We start from the raw sequence: 26,853 nt of genomic DNA, 5'->3' as shown, positions 1-26,853 counted from the left end.
GTCACTGTGAAACTTCAAGTGCTGAATGAGAAATACGTGCTGAGACACATTGGACATATCGTTTTGTTATCGAATGGTGACATGTTCAATCAAAATAACATTATCTCTCGTGGATTTTGGCTAGAATATGTGATACGGTTATGAGCCCGTCATTCTTTCTGTTCTCTGTGAGACGGATTGCGTGGTTGTGTAGCTCCTTTGTGATGTAGGTAGGGGGATTGATTTGGGTGGCAGAATGAGGTCTAGCAGGAATCCTGCAGTTAAATAATTGACATATGAGCAAACAACAGAAACAACTAACTGTTCGTCTCAACAACATCCACAGAAATGTAACTTTATCCTGCTTTGGAGGGAATAGAAAACCGCAAAAAGGCATAAATCTCGAACTTTCTTTCATCACTTGATCTTTGCTTTGTAGATTTCCACTTAAGTCGGGCTCTGTGCCAAGATGATGATAATCTGCCCTTCTCCAGTGATGACAACTGGGCATATTCTGATACACATCTTAGCTTTTGCATTGAAAATGCCGTTTAATTCTGCCTAGTGTGGCAAAACAGAGATATGCTTAAGACTGACACTTTGGCTTGCACACGATTGTTGGAGAATAGCGTTTTTAACTTTTTGTTTTTATGGCTGTGATAATCTGATTGCTTTCAGGTTTTGCTGGTCTCTGCTGAATGTGCACATGTCCTGACTTCACCCTGTCCATAGCTCTGGCAACAGACAGGGCAGCTGTGTAGCCTTACTGCTGCCAAGAGCTGTAACTCTTGCTTGCATGTGACAGTAGCTGGCAGTGGTTGTGCTCATTTGAGTGGCTGTTCATGGTGTGTCACTCTAGCTCGACAACCTACCTATGAACAGCTGAGTTTTCTTTCCTCCACTGAACTGAAGTTAAATATTAATGATAACAAAATTCAGACAACTGTTTAATACTTTGATATGTGAGATTTGTCTTCCAGTTTTGCTGAAATAGGTTTGGTTCAACAATGAAGAAATAATGGAATAAAAAATAACTGCAGTCCACAGTCACTTACCATGTCTTTATTCTTGCCAAACAGATATACATCTAGGTATAAGCAGTGCCAACTACTGTGCACAAATTCAGATCTCTGAAGGCAGTGAAGAAAAATGCTTGTTTTTGTAGAATTTACCCCAAATGAAATCAGCTCAAAGCACCACTTTGAAACACCATCAGCTTGAGAAGCAGAGCTTAATTCCTAAATTTAACACAAGGAAAAAGCTAAAACAAACCCTTCATCTGAAAATCTTTCTTCATGTTTCACCTGAATGGACCAAATTATTTGGTGGTCAAAAAGGCTGATGTACAATGAAGCCAAGATTACTTGGCAGGCCAGGCAATTATGTATTGTTAGATTTCTCCTTCATGAACAGTTTGGTTTCTTTTCTGTTTCTTATACAAAAGGTTAATACTTCCGCCTTTTTGGAGACCTGTGACATTGTCCATTACCACTCGTAAAACAAAATCTGTAAATATGAATTATCTTTGAACTTGTAAACTTCAGGAAGAATACAACTCAAGGTAACCAGTAATTATCCATTTCCAGATCAACAGATCTACCATCGTCTTCAGTGACATTTTGATAAAAGACGTTTGTATGAGTCATGTCTGAAGGATTTCAGATAGACTCTGTATTGACTCTTCTGCACCGCTGTTTCTGTAATAGAGGAAGTTGGAGGAAATCGGTTAAGATGCACATCATGCTATTGGCACTGGTCCTCAGCAAGAGGTGTCTAGTGAATTCGTGCTGGAGAGGAAGTACCCTCAAGTGTCCACAGCGTCCCGTAAAGGAAGTGCTGCTGGGTGACAAGTGGTTGCAAGAGGAGGTTTCCCAATCTGCCTTGTAAAGACTGCGTCACTCTGCGTCAGTACTGCGGTCCAGGTGAAGGGAGGACAGCCGTGGGCGCTTGCTTTATTCTGTCGATCTGTGAACGGCGGGTCGGTGATGACGACCTGGGCAGGACCTCAGGATTAGAGCCGGGTCCCCAGTCCTGCTCCTGGAGGGCTGCTGTGTCCGCAGGTTTTCCAGGTCTCTGTAAAGCAGCAGCACCTAAAGAGAAGCCCAGTTTAACTCGAAACCCGCTTGATTTTGGACTTCAAGAGCTGTGTTGCAATAAAACAACTGTAGACTTGCCAGCCCTCAGGGGCTAGGGCTGGAGACACATGGTTTGGAGGGTCAAAATGATTTAGTTGTGCTGTGCTGAGAATCTGCTCAGAACCCAGATGACTTTGGTTTGATTCTGGGCTTGATTATTCTTCCGGCTTGAATTAAGTGGTTGCATCTGTATTGTAATCTTTTTTTTTGTTTATTCCACATTAAGTACCATATAGCCTTCTTATTCAAACCCATTAGTTAGAACCTGCTGGATACTGCAAAAATAACCACCCTGCTTCCTTCTCATTTGCCATTTGTACTAGCTAGGCAACGATTGATACTTAATAAAGAGCAGTTAAAGTGCAAAAGTGCACCTTTGCTTTATAGTCCAGAACAGGCAGGCGATTGTGTTGGAGCAGAAAAGGCTGTCTGTCCTCTTGCCTGCGTTTTTACCTTCAAACACAGACAAGCTAACCAAGGCTTCAACCACACAAGTTTTCTGAAGATGTGGAGGGGGATGGAATCAAGTGAACGTCCTTTAGCTCAATTTTGCAAAGACAGGAAAAGGTACAAGACAATTAAACAAGCAGGTTAAAGGATAAACTTTGTTTTTCTCTTCTAAGTCTCCTTCAGCTGTCTACCAATGTAAGAGCCTTAGTTCTAGCTCAACCTCTGCCACTACTCCAGTTCTTGAAGTAAAAGTTCCCACTGGGCTTATTAAAGTGCTCTCTCAATCATTTACCTTCTCTGTGATCTGATCTCTCTCCAGGAGTTTGTGTTCTCCATGTTTGAAAAAAAATAATTTGTATATCCTCTCCTTGGCTCCTCTTATGGCTCATATAATTGTTTCATGGGATTTTTATAGCTACTTTGACTTGTTTGTGATTGCTGCTGCTGTTATCCTTTAGTTTAGCAATTTTGGGGGTGTTTTATAAAGAAATTTATTTTTGTGCAGCTCAGTTCTTGCATCTGTTGTATTTTTCTCACTTGTGTTTCTAAAGCACATGGTTTTCATCTATACTTTTCCAATGTGAAAGATCAAGTATCGTAATTACATCAAAACTTTCAATAAATGGGAGAGTAGTAGGTTGCTAATATTTATTGAATGTATTCATACAACTGACAGTTCGTTAAAAGTTAAAAAAGTTCGAAGAAGTTGATAGAAGTCTGATTTCCAGCACTAAATCTGAAGGTTAGTTGCTGTAAATCTGCAGTAGCACAGTGGTTACCATCGCAGCCTCACGGTGCTGGTTCAGTTCTGGACCTGGAGTGGAGTTTGTTTCCTCTCCATGTTATGTGGGTTTCCTTTGGGTACTCCGGTTTCCCCTCTCAGTCTAGAAACATGCTAGTAGGCTAATTGGGTTTTGGTACAAAACTGGCCCTGGTGTGAGTGTGTGTGTGTCTATGTCTGTGTCTGTGTGTGCCCTGCGGTGGACTGGTGTCCTGTCCAGGGTGTGTGTGTCTGTGTGTCCTGTCCAGGGTGTGTGTGTCTGTGTGTCCTGTCCGGGGTGTGTGTCTGTGTGTGCCCTGTGATGGACTGGCTTCCTGTCCAGGGTGTGTGTGTCTATGTGCCCTGCGGTGGACTGGTGTCCTGTCCAGGGTGTGTGTGTGCCTGTGTGTCCTGTCCAGGGTGTGTGTGTCTATGTGCCCTGCGGTGGACTGGTGTCCTGTCCGGGGTGTGTGTGTCTGTGTGTCCTGTCCAGGGTGTGTGTCTGTGTGTCCTGTCCAGGGTGAACCCTGCCTTGGTCCCGTTGATGCTGGGGTAGACTTTGCCTCCCCTGTGAAAATTAATGGATGGTTGGTTGCTATAAATCTGTAATTCCTTGTTTTTTGCTCTTTCACAATAGCGCCAATCCAAACTAATGAGAAATAATTGACTGTTTTTGTAGCACAGTATGTAGAATAGCTTATACCATTATTCACATTGTAATGTTTGCTTCAGGGAGCCTTCCGAAACAAGTCCAGCTAATTGCAAAATCTCTTACAATTGTGTTAGCATTGTTTTACTGCAGTTTGTGTGCAGTTAATAAAAAGCACATATGCACTGATGGACAGAATGTGAAATGTGTTAGAGGACAGAGATACACGAAGGATGTGACTTCCTTGTTCCTCTGGAGATTCTTGCATCTGCTGTGCAACAAAGGAACCACAAGGAGAAGAAATTGTGCAATAAGCAGAGACACTCACAAAGACATTTCCCAACGTAGCTTCCTCAATTACGTGTGGGGAGACATTATCAATTACCAAGGGAGGCAAAAGCCTGAAGAGCTTTTCCTGCCATCTGAATTTTTTTCACAGCACAGTGACTTCTAGACCTCTTCTGGCAGACACCTTAGACACTAACCTGCTCCTGCCTTTTCAGACAAAAGACTGAATAAAAACCACAGTTTCCGAACTCCCCATTTTTGCACATATTCAAGGGCTTATTTCGTCTGTTGAAAGAGTACAAACCTTCGGATTTATGGAGGACGTTAAAATGTTTTTTTTCTTCCAACGTTTTCTTCATTCAGGCATATATAACTGCATAACAGGATTTTTTTTTCTGTTGGCAAATATTCAGATATCATAACTACTGCAGATAACTTTATTTGAGAAGTGGGGCTGTAGCACTGAATTACCTCTTTCAGCCTTTTAAGTGTCCCGCAGATTGACAGTGTAACCTGTGCATAGAGGAGGCCCAGCTGCTCACAGTGGGCAATCAGAACCAGATGTACTGTCCAGTGTGCTGCCTGCGTGCTCTACTGTGTGCAGCAATTAGAGCCCAACAGACTAGATATTATTCAAACAGGCCCGTATAGACCCATTGCAACAAAATCCCCTTTGAAATAGGCCGTGGGTGATCAGTCCAGTCCAGTTTTGGAGGCATTGAGCAATTGAAAGCCTGCTGGAGAGAGGAGAGGCCCAGTGCCTTTCCAGAATGAGGCGCTCGCCTCAATCTGGTAACCTCTGCACCAATTTGACGGAGTGCTCCCGGGATACAGCCTCATTTGGCCAGACTGGCAAACATTTGTGCTCATTCTTGAAGTGTTTATGTGTCTGACCTGGCGATGAAGCTGCAAAGTCCACTCAGGGCGGATTGGCATCAGAGTCAGACATAGCTCCGGAGCCCAGGGTGTTGTGTTGTCTCTGTTTATGAAGCGTTGTTAGAAATCGCAGTTTAGTTGTACTTTATTTTTGTTTAGTTGCCTTTTTTTCCATTTCTTGTTTTAACAGTTGGTGATCATATTGGCCTGCTGTGCATTAAAAAGGGGGCACAAAGGTTATTGAGAAGTGCAAATAAAAGCGATTTTTTTTTCCACAGTTCCTCCCAATGGTCTGCAGAAATTCTTGACTCATAATTTTCAGGGATTACCGTGTCAGTGCTATCTCTCTAGGTAGAGCAAGAAGAAAGTCAAATGTATCCACATTTTCTTCTGTCTTCTTATTCTTCTGAGTAGTGTGACAAAATCAGTCAGAAAAGTTGAGAAATTATGTACTGTAAAAACTGAGACTAGTATCACATATGTACTGTCTTCACACTGTTGCCAATTTTCATCTCAGCAAAGGCCTTTTGCCGTATTTACTAATCCCATCAAAGTGCGAGTGAACACAGAGTCATACCCTGCTCATTTAATTATATTACAAAAAAAAACAAATTTATAAAAGATAAAGCATACAGCACATCTTGAGATATGTATTTTAAGGCTAGCTATACAATTATAAGTTTTACGTTGTCTTTTGCTTACCTTAAATGCTGTTCCATGAGCTATTTCTATAGACTTTGTACATGGTGTACCATCATGTCATGAATGAATCATGATCACTGGCACAGCGCGGAGGAATAAAAGATTGTCATACCCAAGTTGTAAAAGGGGAATAGACACTGCTGTAAAGATTCCAGATGTGCATTGAGGGGAAGGGTTGTTTCTGTCCTTGTGTCCTGGGTCACGGCTGGTCAGACTGGTGCAGAAGCTACAGCTCAGTACTTTAAAATCTTCTTACTCTGATGGAAGAAATAACAGCAGTATTTCTGCTGATGGGGTGGTGAGGTGGCTCTGTGGCTCAGGATCTGCGCCTGTGGCTGGAAGGTTGCCCGTTCGTGTCCCGCAGCCAGCAGAAAAATCCTACTCCGTTGGGCCCCTGAGCAAGGCCCTTCACCCCAGCTGCTCCAGGGACCCTGTATAAACAGCTGACCCTGCGCTCTGACCCCAAGCTTCTCTTTCTGTCTGTGTGTCTCATGGAGTTGAGGTATGTGAAAAGACAAATTCCTAATATAGGAAATTGCATATGGCCAATAAAGTGATCTTATCTTATTTTATCTTAGTATTCACTGTATTTAGATACAACTGAGGAGCAGAAACACAGCATTAAGGGATAATCCAGCAAATCCTATTCTGCATTGTTGTCTATTTATGAGAGCAATATTTTTGGTGATATTTCAGTAGAAGAACATTGGGTGTTTTAAGTGAACTTTGTTTTGAACTGTGACACTTTTCAACAACTGCATGTTTTCATACCACACAGGTCTTTATAAAGGTGTATTTTCACCTCTCGTTCTTCTTGCTACTGTAGTCCTGTTAATAGAAAACAGAATGAAGAATATGCACATTAAGATATGGTAACTGTGTACTTCAGTAACCAGTAATCAGGTTCTAGAAACTCTGATTACAAATCAAGCAAGTTTGCTTTACCTTTAATTAATGAAGTGCTGATAAAGTAGTTCTTTCTGCCTCTAAAAGGGTCTGCTCTCGTATGTACACTTTATTTGCAGGATTTGGATTCAGAACGCCTTATAACTTTCAAGATAAACAGTGTATTGCAATCCTGATCAAACTAATTGCTTTTATTTCTGTTGTTTTCCCCTTCTTGGCATTGGCCTGACACTGCATATCCTGTCAAACCTTTGGAGGTGAAAAGCATTTATATGGAATGTTTCCCAACATTTAGTCATCAGCTCCATGGAAAACCCAAAAAGGACTTAAATCATTTTTCTTTCCATTTTCCTAATTATGACATGGAGCCATAATCATATGCAGGATACAATGTTAAGTGCATCGATACTTCATTGAAGATTGGCTGCATCCTCAGGCCTCTGTGTCTTTTAATGTCTGTTCCTGCTTCTCAGCTGGGGGCCTTTTGATCTTTGTGTCCTGTGTGGGTTTCGACGCAAGATCCTTACGAAACTATGCACAAGTTTGTTTGCATTTCAATCTGTTATTGTTTGTCCACCCCCCAAAAAATAGGAGGAGTAAATTTGGGTGTATTGTGTCTTTTATAAGGGATTAGAGAGCTTGGCCTTTTTGCTTTTCGTCTTAATTTCTGTTTCTCTGGGGAGTGAAATCAGTAGATTTTAAATTGTCTCTGCATCCTAATAAAGAAAGAGCACAGGAAACATTTAAGTGACTTACTAAAATTGTGACAAACAGTTGACAGCGTATCATGTCTCCCATTAATTGATTTAATAGCCGCATTGCCCTGCATTGATGACGACAGTGACGATCTCCACAAAGCCCGTCTGAAGTCATGCGGACAGTTATCATCAATGATTTATTTAACAGGCACCACTGGGCGTTTTTTTGGAGCAGTTAGAGCGATGTAACTTGCTCAGGGGTACAGCATCCATACCAATTTGGCATTAACAATCCGAGAGACTTGAACCCACAGCCTGGCCGTTCCTGGCCCCCGAGCCCTGACCCAGTGGCCGTGACCTGGGCAGGCCGGGATCGAAGGCTTTACCTGGGAGAATATACCTGTGAGAGACTCCGGGGCTCACCTGCGCTGGATGTTGACCTTTAGCAGGGCAGAGCGTGGGTTCCCACTGCCCAGAGCCGGATGACAGTGGCCCTGAGAGCGGTTGATGTGGCTCCTGTTTGTTATTGTCTCAGCAAGGCCGTGTTTGGACGCGTGGTGCTTGCTTTGTGCCCTCCGGTAAGCGTGAGCAGAGATAGCCAGTGAACCCGTCGACATCCTTAGGGGAATCCAGCTGGAATATGAGCCCTTTGACCCGTGTCTGTAAACTACAGGTTTTCAAGAATGACATAACCTTAGTCCCCTCTCTTCCCCGTCCCTCACTGCATGATGTTTAGGTTCACTGGGTTCATACGGTATGTCGCCTTAAACCGACTGACCTGGCTAATTAAAGCCAAAACAAAGGCAGCCTTTCTGCAGAAGAGGAATGTCATGCCATGTTCTACTGCAAGGGGCTGCCAGACAGTTCGTGGGTTTAGCCTGGGTTTACAAATGTAGAGCAACAGTTTTTCTACGTTTCAAAATATGCCCCTGTAAAGTTTAAACAAACAAGCCTTGTTGTACATTTCATTCCAAAGAACGCAACTGAACTGCTACCCACAGGATCACTTTCTAAAATACCCCAGTGCTATCCAGAAAAGGCAAAAATGAGGGTGCCATGTGAATTGTGACAAACTTAGAAAAGGCTGTTCTGATAATACTTAACAGACTCTTATGGCAAAATACAGCAAAGATGGTGAAAAGACATTCTTGCTGGGATAGGCTTCATTTCCCCCAGGACCTTGAATTAGATATAGCAGTTAGAAAATGGATGGATGGTTTGTACATCTACTTTATCTTAAATCAAATGCAAATCTTTTTTCGGGGAGGTTATCAGAAAAGTGTGATAATCAAAAAACTAAATTATCTTTCAGGAATAAATAATGATTTATAATTGTGTTGATCTGTGTTCGAGAAACTACCAGCTCATTTCTGAGCCCATGAGTGCAGCCAAATGGAAAGAATTAACATCATCAATTGCTAAAATTTCAATAACCCTTCATTTATGGCGTGAGGCATGTAATAGCTGTAATCACCAATTAAATGTGTAAAGCTGTAGCACCTTCCCTTTTGTTTCTTCTAGGTTCAAATAGATTACGTTTTCTCTCTCTTTTCAAAGACTCTCTGAGGTTGACACTCTGTGAAACATATGATTAAGAAATTGTAAAATCTGTACAGTCTTAAGAAAAAAAAGGGAAAAGGTTCATACGTAATTCTTTATCGGTGCCATTTTTTAAAATATTTTTTTTAAAGAAAGTTTACCAGAAAGTGCGACACCAGCATGTTACAAACACTGTGGTTCCTGGGAAGGAACTGAACTGAAGCTCTTAGCTATTGAAGGCTACGCACATGACAGGTGGCATCACAACTCCATGTTTCATCCAGTGCTGTGTGTGAGCTGCTGGGGAGAGTTCCTGATACTGGTGCTATTGAAAATAGAAGTGGCTGAGGAAGGAGACCCCAACTTTGCAAACTGGTGTCGAGCTCCTCAGACTGTTTCTTTGTGATAGGTGATAGGTGGTCTAACCACACAGATTGTGTGAGTGACCATGCTGCATGTACAGCAGCAAACAGCACAATAAAAACAGCAAGATGCACATCACCACATAATGGTTTCCATGCAGCGTGTAACATGTTGATGGGGGAGAGGCGTTTTGCAGGCGAGTCCAAGTTTGAACTGTTTGGCAGTAATCGATGGAATTTTATTTGAACGCGGAGAGCAGTTAATCAATCAGTGTATTGCAAAGAGAAGGAGGGGGCCGGATCAATACAACCATGGGTCTGCCTCTCAGTCAGAGGTGTCAGGATCTCTGTAACATCAAGGGTACCCTGCCTGCTGAGAGGTCTGGGCAGGCTCTGAGCGCCCATGCTATTTCTACGGGCATATGTCTCATAGGGCAGGGACCCCAAGAATGCTGTCAATGTGGTGGTTGTTCCAATAATTATTTGCAATGCAAGGAGGCTGATTGCAGACTCCCAGAGATACTGAGACCTGCAGACATCCCTGTATGAACACGATATGCGTGTGCAGGGATGCTGGCAAATGGCAACCAAGCAACTTCAATGAATTGTGGAAGGTGCTACAGGATATTTGAAAGAGTCATTCATTGATATACATCATAAGAGCATAAAAAACATCATGCCTAACTCTGTAGAAAGGAAGGGGCACCCATACCAAATCCTATATATGTACTGTGCATATTGTCATTAGATGCGTTTTCAGAAATGAAAAAAAATTTGCTCAATCTTAGGGTTTTCAAGCACAACCACTAACACAACACCGACAGACCCGTTGTCAAAGGACCTCCTCGCATGTTTATTCCTGATGCCTGACTGGGCAAGAGTCCATCTGCATCAGTGTACGTCAGTACATTCTGAAGAACAAGACAATACACGTCTGAAGCCTGCACTGCTGATATTAATTTGGCATATTTTGCCATTTGGCATATAATTAGTTATTGTACAATGATTTAACTCTGTCTGAATGGCAAAACAGATTGTCATTTGTTTTAATTTCATTTCAGTCACTGCATGACCTTTAACCAAAGGACTGAACAACATGTGCAACATACCTGTCTTTCAGTAGGCTCTGTGAAAGGTTCACAGCAGAATAGTTCATAGCTGGAGAAATGTTTTTTGTGCATGAAGTACAGTATGCGGGAGGGTATGCACTTTGAAAATGGACATAAGAGTAAAATCAAAGTTTTATTTTTTGTGAGACAATTTTTCTTAATTTTACTGTTTCAAAACATAACAGAGCAAATACTTCCACGACTATTCATCTCCAAATCACCAGCCATCAGGCCCCAAAAGTGAAATTGGACAAACGGCCACTGTCCTGGCCCCGTGAACCCAGCTCCCTCTAAATATCAAGGACAAGATCCAACATTGTAATGGGAGGGATTGTGGAAGTTCCTCGTGGATCCTTTAAGCCACAGTGATAAAGGTTTTGACGTCTTAACATTTTTTACCAAAACCATTTATGTTAGAAAAACATTTCTTGAAACGTTAGCTAGTTCATCAGTCAGTGATTCTTCCACCATTGTGGTTGATGGTATCGATGAAACTTTATTTAGCGGAAATCAGCAGCTTAGAGCTCAATAGCGGTGTTTGATTATGTTTGGTCATATCCAGACAGCCCTGCACTTGCTATTTGCTCAAGTTTAATTATTTTCTGACACTCTGTTAAAGACTAGTACATCTTATCATGCTACTCCCCTTCTGGGACCTTTATTAGTTTGAACTGCGCTTTTATTAAAATAATCAGGTCAACAGCATTAAGATAACAGCGGAATAATAGCCTGTGACTCCAGTGCCTTGTGACCAGGTCAATGCCAGTGTTCATTTGTGATAAAAGTTCTAGTTAATCATACTTTCATTGTTTTGTCCTATTTCATCTGCTTTATGCGTAATAATTGTTTTAATTTTGATTCAGATTGAGTGTGCTTAAGTGAAATCAGAGCTGTGGCAGTGTTAAAGCGTTTCACAATTTCTCTTCATATCCCTTAGACGCTAGCAGCTGCTGTTGACTTGAGATAGCTTGCATGCTCTTGTGAGCATATATATTCCTCGATGTGTGCACCGCTTGTGTAAAGAAGCATCTATTGCCCACCCCCCTGTCCACAAGAGCTCGCCAATCAGAGCTGAGTAGCCCTCGGTTACTATGCCATACCCAGTGTGCTCTGTGATTGGGTGCTCTGCTGTTCACTCATTGGCTACGAGGGCCTCTTATGCTGGGTCGCTGGTTTGGCAGCAGAGCGCGAGCTGAACAGACACCTCATCAGCACATTTTCCTGGGCACAGACTTCTCTTGAGTGCTGGAGTCCAAAGTCCAAGGACACTGCCGTCTAGTCTCCTGCGCTGGACCTGTCATCGGGCTGTAGCCGTTTTATAAATTGGTCCCTGGAACATGAATGGGTCAGCCTCTTGGTACATGAAATCCACAGCTTATTGGCAGCTGGAGTGGTTTTTCGGGCTTTGCTGGAATATGTAGTAGACCCTGACCTGAGCAGCACAGCCTCTGCTTAAATATTTCATCATGGCCAGCGTTAGACAGTTTCCAGCTGGACACTGTTCACTGCGGTCACAGCTGAAAGCCTGAAGCTGTCAGTTTAGGGTTACTAATTCTATTATTAACACATTTTGAAATTATCCAACTAAATTGATCATTTTTTTATCCTTTGAGGCCGGTTTAGGTCTCAGGCTCGTAGGCTGGGAGGAGCTTCACTGATTTCACTGCATTTAATAGTTCTTTTGGCAGCCCTGTACAGCTCCTGGTGATACAAAAGACTTGATTGTTATTAGTGAACCCCTTTTACTAAAGTGTGTTAGACTTCCCTTCGATCACAGGAAAGCACATCTTTGTTGCTTTTCCAATGCAAAAAATGAATGTGTCATGCATGGTTTTGTGACATTATGTATCCACTCAGGCAAAACATGTTTTAACTGATTTATCCTGCTTGATATGTTGTTCTTAATTAACTTCTGCTCATAATCTGAAGGTGCTACTTAGGATTTGGCAAAACCAAAACTGGATTGCACATACACATTAAATGAAATGTGATGAGTAATGTCTTTTTGTAAATGGGGTATTTTGTAATTCTCTTCTAAGCAGTTAAAGAATGTCAGCTCCCCTGTGTTTTGTTCTTTAATTGGATTCACTCTGAAATCAGTCCTGCAGCTTCCAGTCGTGTGTCCGTGCAAGTAATAAAAGTTAATTTCAAAGAATGAAATTCTTTTGGAATGAAACAAGCGGCGGTTGTAATTTTTACTGCACGTTGGTTAAATGTATTTGAAGAGGATGTTTTTGGAAGAATCAATTTTTTTAGCCATTCATGAAAGCAGGAAACATTCCCTAGTCGAGCTGTTGCTTCCCAGTGACTGAAAAGATCTAACTTGTTTTTTTATTGCTTTTCTTTGGTCACCATACTACAAGAAATATTTGACTGCACTGGAATCAGTCCAGAGACGAGCAACTAGGTACATCTACCAGCTCAAAGGAATATCATACTCTGCCAAGCTCAAAGAGCTGAATACTTTTCATTTTGAACAGAGGCTATGGGGGTACTGTACCTTGATCAAGACTACAAAATCTTCATTGGCGTAGACAAAGCCAAGCCAAGGCACTCCTTTAGGATCAACAGTGAAACACAGACCAGAGGACACAAGTGGAGACTACAGGGAAGAGCATTTACAACCGAGAGCAAGAGGTGCTTTTTCACACAGAGCTGTGAAGTTCAGAACAACCAGCCATGTTGTCAAAGCCGATGCCTTTGTTTCTTTAGGAAATGGCTGGATGAGATCCTCAGATCAATTAGCTACTTAAAACCGAAAGGCTTCCTCTCGTCTCAAACTTGCTTATGATTGTTTGCAGACTTTTGGAAAATGAGCAATGTCTAGCAGTATCGTTTGATCAATTGGTACTGTAAACACAGACACTGCCTCCACATTGAAGAGGTCCAGCTAGGTTTAAGATTTGAGATTTGTACTGCATGTAACCGAATGTTTTAGTTTTGCGTAACTCTACCTCTGATTATTCCAGTACAGTGTTGAAGGTTATGACTATTGATCTGGACTGCAACAGCACGGGCCAAAACCCCCCGAAAACAGACAGTAAATCTCACTAATGTTGGAATAGGAAAATTCCCAAAACTATAAGGGTCATTTGCTCTCTCTGCAATACACTTGCGTGTGTGTAAGGATAGAAACAAGCAAAGGAGGCTTTTCCCTTTCGATTTTAGCGCAGGGAATTCAAAAATGCGTGCTGCTCGTATAAAATTAAATTGGAATGGCATTATCATTTCTGACTGTATTCACAAAACTCTGAAGGCTGAGCTGCACCGCTGAGAGTGAGCACAGAAAGTGCAGCCAGATGTATCTCTAAAAGGAGGGAAGGCTACAGTAAGAGGCAAGAAAAGCAAACTCTGTCATCTCTATCTTAACGAGTCCAGAGACGTGTTAAAAGTTCTGCTGAAAATGTATAATCTTTGCAGGAATCAGGACGAAAGCTTTCTGTTTCTGATTGTAACTGGTTGCAAAGTGCAGTTGGTCAGTTTCAGGGGGAGATTCCTTATATAACATGGGCTGGGTTCTGCGTTCTGAAGTGCAGTGTGCGCTTTTCTGTCTGCAAAATCTGTGCGACTGCTTTACACTGTGGGTGTTTCAACAAAGCCTCCTGTCAGGGCTCCTCTGTTGCTGGGTCGGGTGAAGGTGTCAGTGGAAGCTGATCCAGGACTAGCAGTGTGTCTGAAGTGTCAAAACTGTCAGGCATGATACTCCTCGCTTTGTACCATATAGCACTATTCTCCTGTGAGCTCTTCCACACAACCCTGACAGCGTTTATTGAAGTTAATAGAGTGGAAGGTCCACTCACCGATCATTATTTCAACACTCACAGCAGGAAAGGTAGCGAGTTACCTGGGAGACTGCACACAGAATACGAGTACGTGGACCCTGCAACTATCAGGGTGAACTGAGAGCTAAAGCTTTTAAACAAATTGGGGAAAAAAATCTCCATTTGTGCACTAATACGCTGCACGTTCCCAAGATTTCACTAGGTGTCACCTTCTGCTGTTCCGCCTTTCACATAGAGGCTTTCTTTATAGTCTATAATGTGTAAAATATTGTTTAAGGTGTTGTGGAAAAAAAAACAATTTAAAAAAGCAGATAAAATGGTAAAAAACAAGTAAAAAAGGGTCACTTGTATGTTCTTCTCTCTTGCTAATGCTTGCATAGCCCAGAACTTTGTCTGATTCCATGAGTGGCGTCTGCTGACGGTGACATTACAATATGACAAGCGACAACCCGTAAACAGAGGTTCTGAGGCCTGATTTCTTCACCTGCAGTGGTTCACAATTTGTATTGTGAGAAAGTAAAGACAAGAATGTATACAGATGCATTTTTTGAAATGGACTGACTGTAGGGCATAGTTTTCCTCTTGGCACAGCTAGGTCGGTATGAAAGAGGTGCCCTTGAGACTGTATTCCCATTTGGGGGGGTAAACCCACAATGGTGAAGCAATCAGCTGTACCTGTTACCATATTTGTGATGCCTTAACACTATTGTGTAATTATTCCTTACATTATGTCTCACAACCTCACAATGCTTACAAATTAAAAATGCAAGCATGCAAGCATTACCTGTGTTTAAAGAGATCATCTGTCAAATTATATTGAGGCTGCTCTGGCACAAGCTGGACCCATGGAATTGTTGCCTGCAGATATCGGCATACATGAAATGCCGTGCATTTCTGGAGTTGAGCTCTGCGCAAGTGCTTTCTTCATCCCAGCCTTAAAACAACTACTGCCACTAAAGCATTCCTACATGTAGTCTGTACCTTGGGCCCATAGTATTGGACTGAGACCATGGATGCTTTGTGTTCTTAATGTTCGTAACAAAAATAGAGAATTACAGAAATAGCAAACTGGGATAATCAATGAGTAAAATAACGAATACCCCAAATTGTAAAGATTAGGCCAAGAATAATAATTATTATTATTATTATTATTAATATGCTTGAGTTCTTCGTTCTATTGCACAGCTTTAGCGAAACGAGTAATCAATCAGACACCCTGCGTTAACAAATATTTATTAAGTTCAAGTAGGTAGCTGAGTCAGCGTGCGTAGGCTGCAAAGGAACAGTTAAAGGTTTATTCTACACTGAAAAGAAAAGAGACACAACATTTTGACTGCTGGGCCTTCTTCAGGTGTGACACAACTGTAACATTGAGTCTCTTTTCTTTTCCTTTCAGCAGGGAATAAACCTTTACTTGTTCCTTTGCAGCCTACGCATGCTGATGCAGCTGCCTGCTTGAGCTACATGCAACGTACACTATTTACAAACAAGGTTTCTAAGAGGCCTATGTCCTGACCAACCAGAAAAATCCCCGACTGCTGTCTGTGGTTTTTCTGGTTGGTCAGAATGTAGAATATGTTAAAACATGCTTTAGAATACCTACACAGGTAAACAAGAGAGATAAACCTGCCTTCTATGCAAAAGAGTTAAATCTCTCTAAATAAAAATCTGAATGCTGCAATGAAAATGGAGTCCTGGATTCTCTACACAGGAAACCAGTTTCCTAAAAATCAACAGATTGAACCTCTTACAAGGTTCAAAGCTCAACTTGAATCTGGTCCTTAAGGTTGATCTTGACAAGCACCTCTTGTCTCTGGTGTCTTCCTCTTCTCTCTCCTGTGCTGTTCTTTCTCCACTCTTCTCTACTTGTCTTTATATCCTGTATTCCTGCACTGTTGATGACTCTTAATGATCTACCCAAAACTTAATTAACTAAGGCAAACCAAGGATATTTTTCATCTCAGACCCCCTACAGCTCCACAGACAACCTCGGTTCCTGTTCTTGCTTTTGATGCTCCTGAGAACTGCAAATGTTGACACTAGCCGGGTGTTTGTCTCTAAATGCTGCCACGCCTCAGACAGCTCCTTCCATAGATGAAAAACAGAGTATAAGGCAGAGCTTTGGAGGGACAGACTGATTCAGGGCCATTATTCAGGGCTCTATTTCATTTTACTTCTCTCACAGACCACAACTGGTGCATAAATGCTGTGGTTAATTTGATAGAGGGACATGAAATTAGACATGAAAATGCACAGTGCTTATATATAGAATTGTACATATTCATTAAATAGCTGGGTTGACACCCTTGGATTAATAAAATGTTCATATTCAAGTGAGAGAGATGATTTTAGGTCACCTGCTTGTTTGCCATACATATCTTATTTCCTATGCGTACTTAAGGGCGGTACAGTGTCACAGTGGTTAACGTGTAAACAGCCGTGTGGTGCTGGGGCCCTGGGTTCAGCGTGGAGTTTGTATGTGTGGGTTTCTTCCAGGTGCTCCGGTTTCCTCCCTCAGTCAAACACGTGCTGCTAGGTGCATTGGCTTCTGGGAAAACTGGCCCCAGTGTGTGTGTGTGCCAGTCCTGCGGAGGACTCTCGTCTCCACCAGGGTGTATCCCGTCGCCTGCTGGCAGAGGCTCTGGCTTCCCCGCGGCCCAGATCTGGATGAAGCGGTCGGTTAGCTGTTAAGACGGAGGGATGGCTGCATGCGTTCTCAGCAGCATGGTCTCGGTATGACCCGCGTTTCGGCCTTCTGTCCCCCAGGGGTGGCGTGGCCGGACATGCACCGGCTGGCTGACCGCGTCCACCTGGAGGAGCTGCTGAGGATTGGCATCCTGCGGGGCAGCGTGGACGACATGGTGAAGGCACACCTGGGCGCGGTGTTCATGCCACACGGCCTGGGCCACCTGCTGGGCATCGATGTGCACGATGTCGGGGGGTACCCGGAGGTCAGTCCCTGGCGTGACGCCATTGCTCTTGCCTTCCTGCTGATGCTGGGCGCAGATTATAGACAACCTCTCCTGCAGGCTGCCGGCTATAAAGCTCTCCCTGAATCCCAGCTTTGGGAATTCAGGGAGAGCTGGGAATTCGGTGGGATATTCTTCGATACATGGCTTCCTCTGTCTTTCCTGTGCTCCTTTCAGTGAGAGAAATGCTGCTTCGCTCTCTCACTCCTAATCGGGTTTCACAGGAGGTCAGTGGCATCTGGTACAAGATGCTAAAAGTGAAGACAAGCAGCTCTTCCAGTCTTCTAGCAGTTGTCATAATAAAAAGAATCCAGCCAACAAGCTGTTTGCTTGTGGGAACATCGTTCCCACAAGTCTATTATTGTCAACTTGAGTGTGTTTGAAGACACACCTTCCAATATGTTTTTTTTTTGCTTTTTTGCTTCTTAAATATACAGTACGCTGTGGTTTGGGGGTTAAAAGAAAATGTATCAATTGCCAGGTACACAGTGTTCTAAATAAATTGCTTCCAGCCCTTGTGTTTAGTTTGATTAGCTATTGTTCCCTGGCCAGAATACTGCGAATGAAAATATTTCTGAATTGGCATTGCTCACTGCATGTAGTTCTGTGATTTATTTTTGGGTGACTGTTCTCGGATGTGAGAGTCATTCATTTGTGTGAAGAACAGAGCACTCTCCCCTTTCTTAGTTGAAGCACAGAAACTTTTTAAACGTCCAGCCGTGTCCACAGGCATCATTTTATACCTGAAGAGCACTGTAATGTGGATACATGCACTGTACACGTATGGGAGGTTTTAAGGTATAGTCTAACTAAATATGCCTGGCATGCCTTTTGGAGCTGCATTAAAAAGGAAGTTATACAGACTTTTTCACAGAGCTGTAAACAAATCAATAAAAAGAGAAACTATTTTGAGTTTGTGGGACGATTGCCATGAAAGAGGGGAAAAAACAACTAAACAGATGTGGGATGTCACTCCCTTTGTGTTTTCTATTGGACAGGCTGCACTTTCCAGACTTGTCATCTGCTGCTTCCAGGCTCTCATGCGATGAATGTGTGAGAATTTCCAGCCATAGTGGGGGATTTCAATTAGATTTATTCTGCACTGAGTGAGGTTTCGGCTGGGTTACTCCCTTCATCTAATTTGCCCATTTATCTCTGGCTGGTGATAGTTAATGCTGTGTCTGCACAAATTTAACATTATTGGCAGCGAAAACCAAGAAGCACCAAATGACTCTGAAGAAGGGATGGTGTTTCTAGGGCACGTGTGCTGTGTCAGGTCTGTAGGAGTGTTTTTCCTGGCCGAGGGATGTGATGTTCTGTATAAAGCTTGACATCCTTTGGTTTGCTTCTTAGCATTGCAACAAATAACTCTCTGTGACCTAAACCCCAGAAATTAATGAGTTTCTTTTAAGAATGAAAGTCGGGAAATTGCCCTAGATAGTCTGTCATAATTTAGCTTCTCTTTGGCAGAATTGAAATTCCCATTGTTCACAGCAAAAGTGCCAGATATTTTAGTTAAGAACATGTCTTCAAGATGTAATGATCAGAGCAATTTAGTGTCTGATAAAGTGAACCACAGTTCTAAGAAAAAAACAATCCTAAGTCAGTTAGTACTAAGGTAGTTATTTATGCTACATAACCCCTTTGCTGTTTAACTTAAAACTGGTAGGTGCATGCCTTTTTCTTTCCAAAAAGAATGACCGTATGTTTTGGAAAGGATAACGTTCCACTTTGTCATAATGGCTTCCAAAATATACCTCTGTGTCTTGCCCTATCTGAACTGTTCAATGAAACTAAATGTTCTTGGCTCCGGAGGTAAAGACACTCTGTCACTGCTGACAGCAGTACACAACTGTTTGATGAGTGACGCTGCATGAATGAAAGTTTATTGAAACTAATGTCCCTAACTTTATGCTAAATTATGAAAACCATTAAGGGTTTTGAGTTTAAAAAGAATCATGATAAAAAGAAATCTAAAGACATGTTTTCCAGATGTTCCTCTGCTACAGCTTGCGTGCCAGAGACTTTGAGGAGGTTCACTTTAAACTCGCTCATCTTGGCATCATGGCTACACAAAGCCTCATTCAGAAAATGCTTGTTGTGCTTTTCTCTGTTTAAGTTTTTCCTTTCAGCACTTAAATTTACGTTTTGAAGATGATTAAGATCACTAGTACTGTGCTTTTTTTGTAGCAATAATATAGGACACAAGTGGCCTGCATCTTTGGTGCTTTGTTCAAAGGCAGTGCTAGGCAGCAGCACACAGCCTTGGATAACATGCTTGTGGCTTCACTATTACAGTTTTGATAGTAAACCGTGGTCCGGTCTGCTAACTGTGCTCCGGGTCTGGGCCTGTCAGGGCGTGGAGCGGATCGACGAGCCGGGCCTGCGGAGCCTGCGCACGGGCCGCGTGCTGCAGGAGCGCATGGTGCTGACGGTGGAGCCCGGGATCTACTTCATCGACCACCTGCTGGACCAGGCGCTGGCCTCCCCGGCCCAGAGCTGCTTCATCAACCGCAACGCGCTGAGCCGGTTCCGGGGCTTCGGAGGGGTGAGTCCGCCGGCACCGCGCCGTGCACATGGGACCTCCAGCCCTGCGCAGCGCCGCCTTCCGCTCCTGTGCTGGATGGGAGTAGTCCCTTGCTCGTCTCAGTTAGCTAAAGCCACTGTTTTCTTCTGCCCCCAAACCCTTTTTTCTTTTTTCTTCAAAATGCACGTTAGAAAGCTCAACGGCTCAGAGTAGCTACCTCAGCAAGGGCAGCCTTTGCTTTGAGGGAGCAGACTATTAAAATGCCAAATCCCTGGTTTCGCACTGAGCGACGGCTTGCCTGAACCCTCTTGCTGTGGAAGTGCAGTGACCGATTACGTTTCCTGTTGATGTCAGGATTTCCTGGAACTATTCTGTGCCTACCTCCTCTGGGCCGTGCGTCTAAAATCCAAGACTCCTTATTCAGTGTGGTTAGGTAGACAGGCGATAAGCTGTGATGTATGTCTGAAGTGGTTGAAAATTTCTCCTGTTTATCAGAATCTCAGGCCTCTTTGATAAACACTTCAGAAATGCTTCAGAAGCCAAGTACAAACTGTCTTTTGGTTCCTCCTCCTGTTACCAGAAGTCTACCCCCATGAAGCCAACTTCAGCTTCATTATTCTAATGAAAAAACAGTTTAAACATAAAAACTAAGAATGTTTATAAATGAGAGGGGGCATCCAGTTAATTCCAGTTAAGTTCCATTCAAAGCATGTAATGGACCCAAGAATCCTATCTATTTGTTGGCTTCAAGAACACTGCCTCTTTTTGTACTAAATATACCTCACAATCCTGTGTGCGAGTTTATAATCACTTTCCTCATTTCTATTGAAAATACCTGGACGAGGATTTTAGAAAATAATGCGGTGAAATTCTCAGTCAGTTAAATGAGTAGGAAGGGTTAAACGCTTAACGTGTGAAAAGTACAGTGAAAAAGGAATACCCGATTTCAATGACAGGGTTGCATCTGATGTTAAACATAATGCAAAACATTCCAGTTGTATTAAGAGCATTAAGAGCTGCTTTCTGTTGCAATGTGAAAGGACAGGTAATAATGGGTTCAAACTGGGGTAAGGAAACTAGTGGAGTACCACAGGTAACGTACAAGGCCCATTATTCCTCTTAATTTATATCAACTTTCTCTATTCTGGTATTGTGTTAGTGAGCTAGTGAAGTTTTCAGATGATGCCGAAATAGGAGGATTAGCAAACACTGTAAAAGCGGCAAAGGAAATTAAAAAAAACAGAATTCAGGATTGGGCAAACACCTGACAGGTGACATTTAATGTAGATAAGAGCAGGTTGGTAGGTAGCAAATTAAAATGTAAAATGGGAAATAGCCTGAAGAACTGCCTACGAAAAAGACCTAGGTGTTTATATTGCCAAATCAATTTTGAAATCTAGACAATGTGGGGAAACAAAAATGATTTTAGACAAACAGTAGTTAAAAACAAGTTTTGGCCAAGATGATATAAGAGATTAGGACAGTGGTGCAGTGGTTAGCTTAAATGCCTCTCAGCTCTGGGGTCCTGGGTTCAATTTCGGACCTGGGGTGCTGTCTGTGTGGAGTATGCATGTTCTGCCCTGTTCTCATGTGTTTCCTTGGGGTGCTCCGGTTTCCTGCCACAGTCCAAGGACACACTGGTGTTGGTTAAGTGGCTTCTGGGAAAACTGAGAGCCCAGGTATTCAACCCCTTCCAATGATGTTTCATATTTTGTTATTCTGGCTTATTTTTATTAATATTTTTTCCTGACATCTTCTGAACCACTACTATAACACACAGACAGCGTTCAAATAGTTGTGTGATTTGCCATTTCAAACACCTGAATTAATTGATATTCAACATGGAAAAAGGGGTGAATACTGTACGTACACAATCAATAAATTCAAGAATTTGATTTTTCCTTTCTATTTAACTTCTTTCATCTTTTAAAAGTGTTCGGTTTGAGCATTCAAGTTCTGACAAAAAATATTTACTTTAAAAGATGTCTGCACATCCCAAATGGGGCAGCATTAGTAGGGATGAATGCTTCTGCCAGGCACCGTGCATTCTCTGGATCAGTGGAGTGTCAAACACTAACGGGATAAAATAATGGATCAGTTCGGTCTTGAGGATAGAAGACTGTGAGTGAACTTGATTCAAGTATCAACACATCCCAAAAGACACAAATAGAAACTAAGGGGGAGTGCAGTTGAAAATAGGTAATTCCTTTACAGTGTTGAGGTCTTTGTATAAAGATTCTTCATAGCTGAAATTCCTCCAGTAGGTTCAGCATACAAACCACACCTCTCACATTCCTTCATTATGAAATTTAAACAGCTTTGATTTCTCAGGAATAGTGTGATGAATCTACTTAGCCTGCATATATCTTGATTTTTGCATATTTAACTATTGAAATAATTGTTAAATGCATAGAATTACACAAATGCAAATAACATCATATATATAGGAACATTAATTTATCAGCAGCAAAACCAGGAATTTGGAATACAATTTGTACTGCATGCTCTATCAGGCTTATGTTATCTACCAGCCCATTATTACTTAAGCTTAAGCAAAGTTATCAGCCTTATAAAAGACAGGATAAGCAGGGATTTATCAGAGTGTGAGTCTTGAAAAGTCAGGAGCAAACACCTTTTCTTAATGCAAATAAAGAAATCAGTCAGTTTCAATGACAAAGCATTCCTCAGGTCAAAGAGAACAAAGCAATATAAATGGGTCTATTTTTAGACAAATGTGTCAAAAGATCAATATTTGAAAAGTATATTTATAGTAACATTATGGGTGATTTATTCTTGCACTGTAGTTTTCTACCATGTTCATAATCTCATTGTATGGTTTTTCTGCTGGGCTTGTAACCTGTCAGGGGGTATGGACATTTTTACTGTAAAAGTGTAGTGTTTTGTTTCCTTCATTTATTTTTTCAGTTTTCCTTTTAATTTTTTCCAGTGAAGTATTTCTTTAAAGGTCTTGCTGGCTTGTTTCATAAATCATCACACCTTATCAATAATATACATGCAAGATGTTTTTAGAAGCGAAGAGAGACATTTAGAATGTTTATGTACAGTGCTTCTTTGTTTAGTTTTATTCAGGCCATTATCCTGCGATCAGAACTAGAGAATTTCATTGTAATATCTGCCAGTTTTATAAAATGGGAAAATGTTTTCCTACCTGTGTGCAAAACACTGCACATGGCCAAATTAAACATCATCTGCCAAGTGTCTGTTCAGTCTTGAATTTCATCTAAAGCACAGGGAAGTGTCCAGAGGAGTATGATTTTTTTCCCTGTGCACTGTGGTTATGTTCTTATTTTAGGTCAGTACTATTCCATAGTTACAATCATGTGCGGTGACCTACTTTTGTGTGAGAACACCGTGTTATCTGAAGTGCTGCCTTTGAGCCAACGTGTGAAAGAGCATGGAGGGGCTGAAGGCCTCATGTTTGCTTTTGTATTGTACTGTTTATCTTTTCTTGAACTGCTGTTTGACCAGAGAGCACGTTCCGTCTGCTGCTGGCAGCTCAGCCTGGCACTGGTGCGCTCGGCCGCCGGGCTGGCGTGGCGTGGCGTGGCGTGGCGTGGCGTGGCGTGGCGTGGCGTGGCGTGGCGTGGCAGGGCAGGGCAGGGCGAATCGCCGCGGTGGCAAGGCCGGCCTGCTCGGCGATCACCGGCTGGAGGGAGCGCTCATCCTGCCCTGCGCGACCGCCGCGAGCAGGCGGTTTCTCCTTCTGCTCGGTCTTGTCTGCGAAAGGGAGGCACTTGTGGAGGCTGCCTGTTGCGTAGGGACAGCAGATACATAGGAAGGCTGGAGGACAGGATAGCAGGACAAGCAGGAGAGCAGACAGATGAGTGGAAATATAGTAAAGAAGATGGTACATAGAAGACATACTATTGTCATTCTTCCTTAGGAAAGTGGCCACAAGGCCTCAGATCACACCTACTGTACTGTCATCATGCAGGCAGAGCCTAGAGGAGCAGGAAGTGCTCTGTGGAGCCTTGTGAGATCGTGTGAGAGACCACAGTTTTAACACTGTCCCTTAAACTGGGGGAAAAAAATATACATACAGTATGAAGCATTTCAAGCATTTCATCTTTTCTGCGGTAATATTGGTGCCCAATAAACAGGAGCCGTAAAATTAACTTAGATTGGTATGAACTGAACAACGTTACAGATTTGGTTTTATACACTACTGTTATATAAAATATGATATATAGCTTTATGTTGTTAGATCAAATTAAATAATAGGAACTAATAGGAACAACATAATAAACCTGGATCTTTTCAAATAAAACTATACTTCATGAATTTATTTTTTTCTTATTTCTCTTCCGGGTAATCAAGCAGCAGTATTCATTCTGACAGAGGTGTTGTGCTTAAATTATACGCGAGAGGAGTTCTGTTTCGAGGGGAATTGTTATCTGTGTCCTGGGGCACAGTGAGCGATCCGCACCACCGCACCTCAGACAGGAGTTGTCTCCACGCTGAGCTCCGTCTCCTGTCGCCCAGGTCCGTATCGAGGATGACATCGCTGTGACTGCCGAGGGGATGGAGCTGCTCACCTGTGTCCCGCGCACCGTGGAGGAAGTCGAGGCCTTCATGGCGGAGGGGCAGGGCTCTGCCAAGTCCTTCGACTGCCTGGCCAGCCAGAAACTCTGAGCGCCTCGGCCCCGCCCCCCACTCCCAACTGCATTCATTAGCATTGCGCATCACGGCACTAATTCAGCTTTTATCCTTCTGTAAAACAAGACGCCAGGTCTTGAAATAAAGGCTAAGATGCTTCAAGGGAAAGATCCGAGACTCTGATCAAATCTGCGTTGTCAGCCACAGCTTTAAAAGAGATTAATCATAATGAGAAAAGAATTGCCGAATTTCAGAAACCTGCCTTTGATCTTGCGGAGAAGTGAAAATGAAGATTCAGTGGATGCTGGCTCCTTTCAGGGCGCATGCAATTTTTAAAGAAAGTATGAAAAAAGGTGAAAACAAGAGAAGTGTAATCTGCACCTGCCTGCGGGGGTACAGTTAGTATACACTCTTCATTGTGTAATTGCATTTATCACTTGCACTGCAGATCGTAGTACTGATTTTACAAGATGAGCAAAGATCATCACTGTGGCCGGACTGTGTCAGGAACTGTGAAAAGCAAACAGCTGTTATTAGAAACCACTTATGCAACAGTTTTTCAGGTGGATTTCTTTGTCAGCGGATATAATCGTGAATCCAGAAGGAGGTGACAAAGAACAATCCAGCAATGTTACTTTCTATGACAGCAGAAAACCAGCCACGCTTACTTGATCTCGTAGCATCTTACATATATGATACATTATAATTTTTCTAGCCCTAATAAGGTGCTTTATGGAGAGCATTTATCAAACTAGTTTACTCTGCTTTGCATTCATCGACAGCATGATTTTTACAAATTGCAAAAAAAGTTTTTCAGTTTGACTAATAAACTTCATATATAACTGCATGTTCCTGTGTCTGTTTCTGCCTCTCGCTTAACACTGTCTGAAGAAACGTAGAGTGGGTTTGTCCAGTTCTGGAGTTTTACACAGTGTTGTGGTTCAGAAGCAGACAACATGCATCTTGCATTTATCACTGATAGAGGAGCTTTGTAGTTACCAGACCATCTCGCCTGGACCTCCCCATAGATCTCGGGGGGGGTATTGCGACTTGTGATCTCCCACAACAGCGTATCATTGTTGTACCCTGCTTGGCTGTAATGCCTTAGCAGGGTAGAGTTTGCTGGCTGTGACTGTCCCAGACGATGAGCAACAGTTCCATCTGGTCCGGCGTCCAGCACCCCGATGGCAGGAAGGTGTACGCAGGGCCTATGGGTTCCTTTTATTCTGGTTTTCTTATCACCAGCGCCCAGCTCAGCTCGCTTACTAATGAGGGGAGTTCACACTCATTTTTCACTCACTCTCCCTCGCTTACGATGGACCAGCTGGTCAAAATGACATCCAGAACACTTCATCAATAATCAAATTCTGCGTACGCTTTTCTCTCAAATCATCCATGCACTGATAGGTTGATGAGTGGACAAGGGTGTAAGAGCACTGCACCCGATTCACGTTTTTAAACCTGTGTTAACTGGGAGAGGAGAGATCCGACTTCAACACCTGCCACCGTAAGCACGTGGACAGTTTGGTTGCCCGATATTCAGGGTCGCTGGGAAACCATGGCCGTGTTCCCAGCAGTCTGCAGTGCTCCTGCAGGCACTTATCGTCCGGGACGGGCTGGGCACTCCTCTGGCAGGCCAAAGTCCACATCACCGAGGGAGCCACGCCTTCGCGCTGGCACGCAGGCTGGCCGGGACCTTGCCCAACTCCTCAGCCCCCTGCCCCTCGTGACTCCCTGCCTTGCTTCCCCTGTCACTCAACTGAAGCACCCAGAGCGATTTTTAAGGGATGTCAGCCCACTTGTTGCCTACCAATCCTTCGTTGATTGGGAGCTGTCTTTTCGATAAAACCACTTGAAAAGAATTGTCACTGAAGCAGACAGACTAACATAGCAGTCAGGCAGGGGACAGGATGTCTGTCCTGCAGGAATCAGGGTGAGGACCCCTGTGAGTCTGGGCTTTACCATGTGGCATTTTCCTTGATTTTTATACGATATTTTTACTATTATTGAAAAGCAAAAACAAACTTTCATTTAAGCTTGTTTTATCTGTAAAAATGGTGCTGTGGAAGATTTGTCCAGAGGACTTTCTACAAACAGGTTGTATTCAACAAAAAAATGCCCAATCCAGGCTCAAGGTTTTTGTATCCTGTGACAAGATGGCTAAACATATCACAAAAAAAGCAAGAACTCTTGCTAATGAGTGTGAAATCTCCAAACATTATCCTCCACATACCAAAACAGAATGACTAAGTGGAATATCGGTTCTCCTGTTTAATCCACAAATGTTCGTGGGGTTGGCTGCTAACATCGCATAACCTCAGAGCTGTGGAAGAATTAAGAAGCCATTTCAGATACAGATACAGAGAGTGGTCACATAAATAATTGCTTATACTTACATAGCGCTTTTCTGGACACACCACTCAAAGCACTTTACAGGTAATGGGGATCCCCTCCACCACCAGCAGTGTGCAGCCCCACCTGGATGATGTGACAGCCATAGTGCAC

General features: G+C 42.8%; 1 protein-coding gene across 1 annotated transcript in view; it reads left to right on the top strand.

Annotated features, from left to right (window-relative positions):
- pepd (peptidase D) overlaps positions 1-25,195 on the top strand; it is a 114,166-nt gene extending 88,971 nt beyond the window's left edge. Inside the window, exons 13-15 of the mRNA XM_088613669.1 lie at positions 17,002-17,186; positions 19,561-19,752; positions 24,235-25,195. Of these exons, the coding sequence (XP_088469795.1) occupies positions 17,002-17,186; positions 19,561-19,752; positions 24,235-24,384 (527 nt within the window). The 3' untranslated portion in view covers positions 24,385-25,195. The remainder of the gene's footprint in view (positions 1-17,001; positions 17,187-19,560; positions 19,753-24,234) is intronic.
- The last annotated feature ends 1,658 nt before the right edge of the window (positions 25,196-26,853 follow it).

Source organism: Lepisosteus platostomus, chromosome 20 (assembly GCF_059453375.1).
Source record: "Lepisosteus platostomus isolate fLepPlt1 chromosome 20, fLepPlt1.hap1, whole genome shotgun sequence".
Taxonomy (NCBI): Eukaryota; Metazoa; Chordata; class Actinopteri; order Semionotiformes; family Lepisosteidae; genus Lepisosteus; species Lepisosteus platostomus.
Note: the sequence above shows the minus strand (reverse complement) of the source record. Positions and strands in the feature narration are given on the sequence as shown.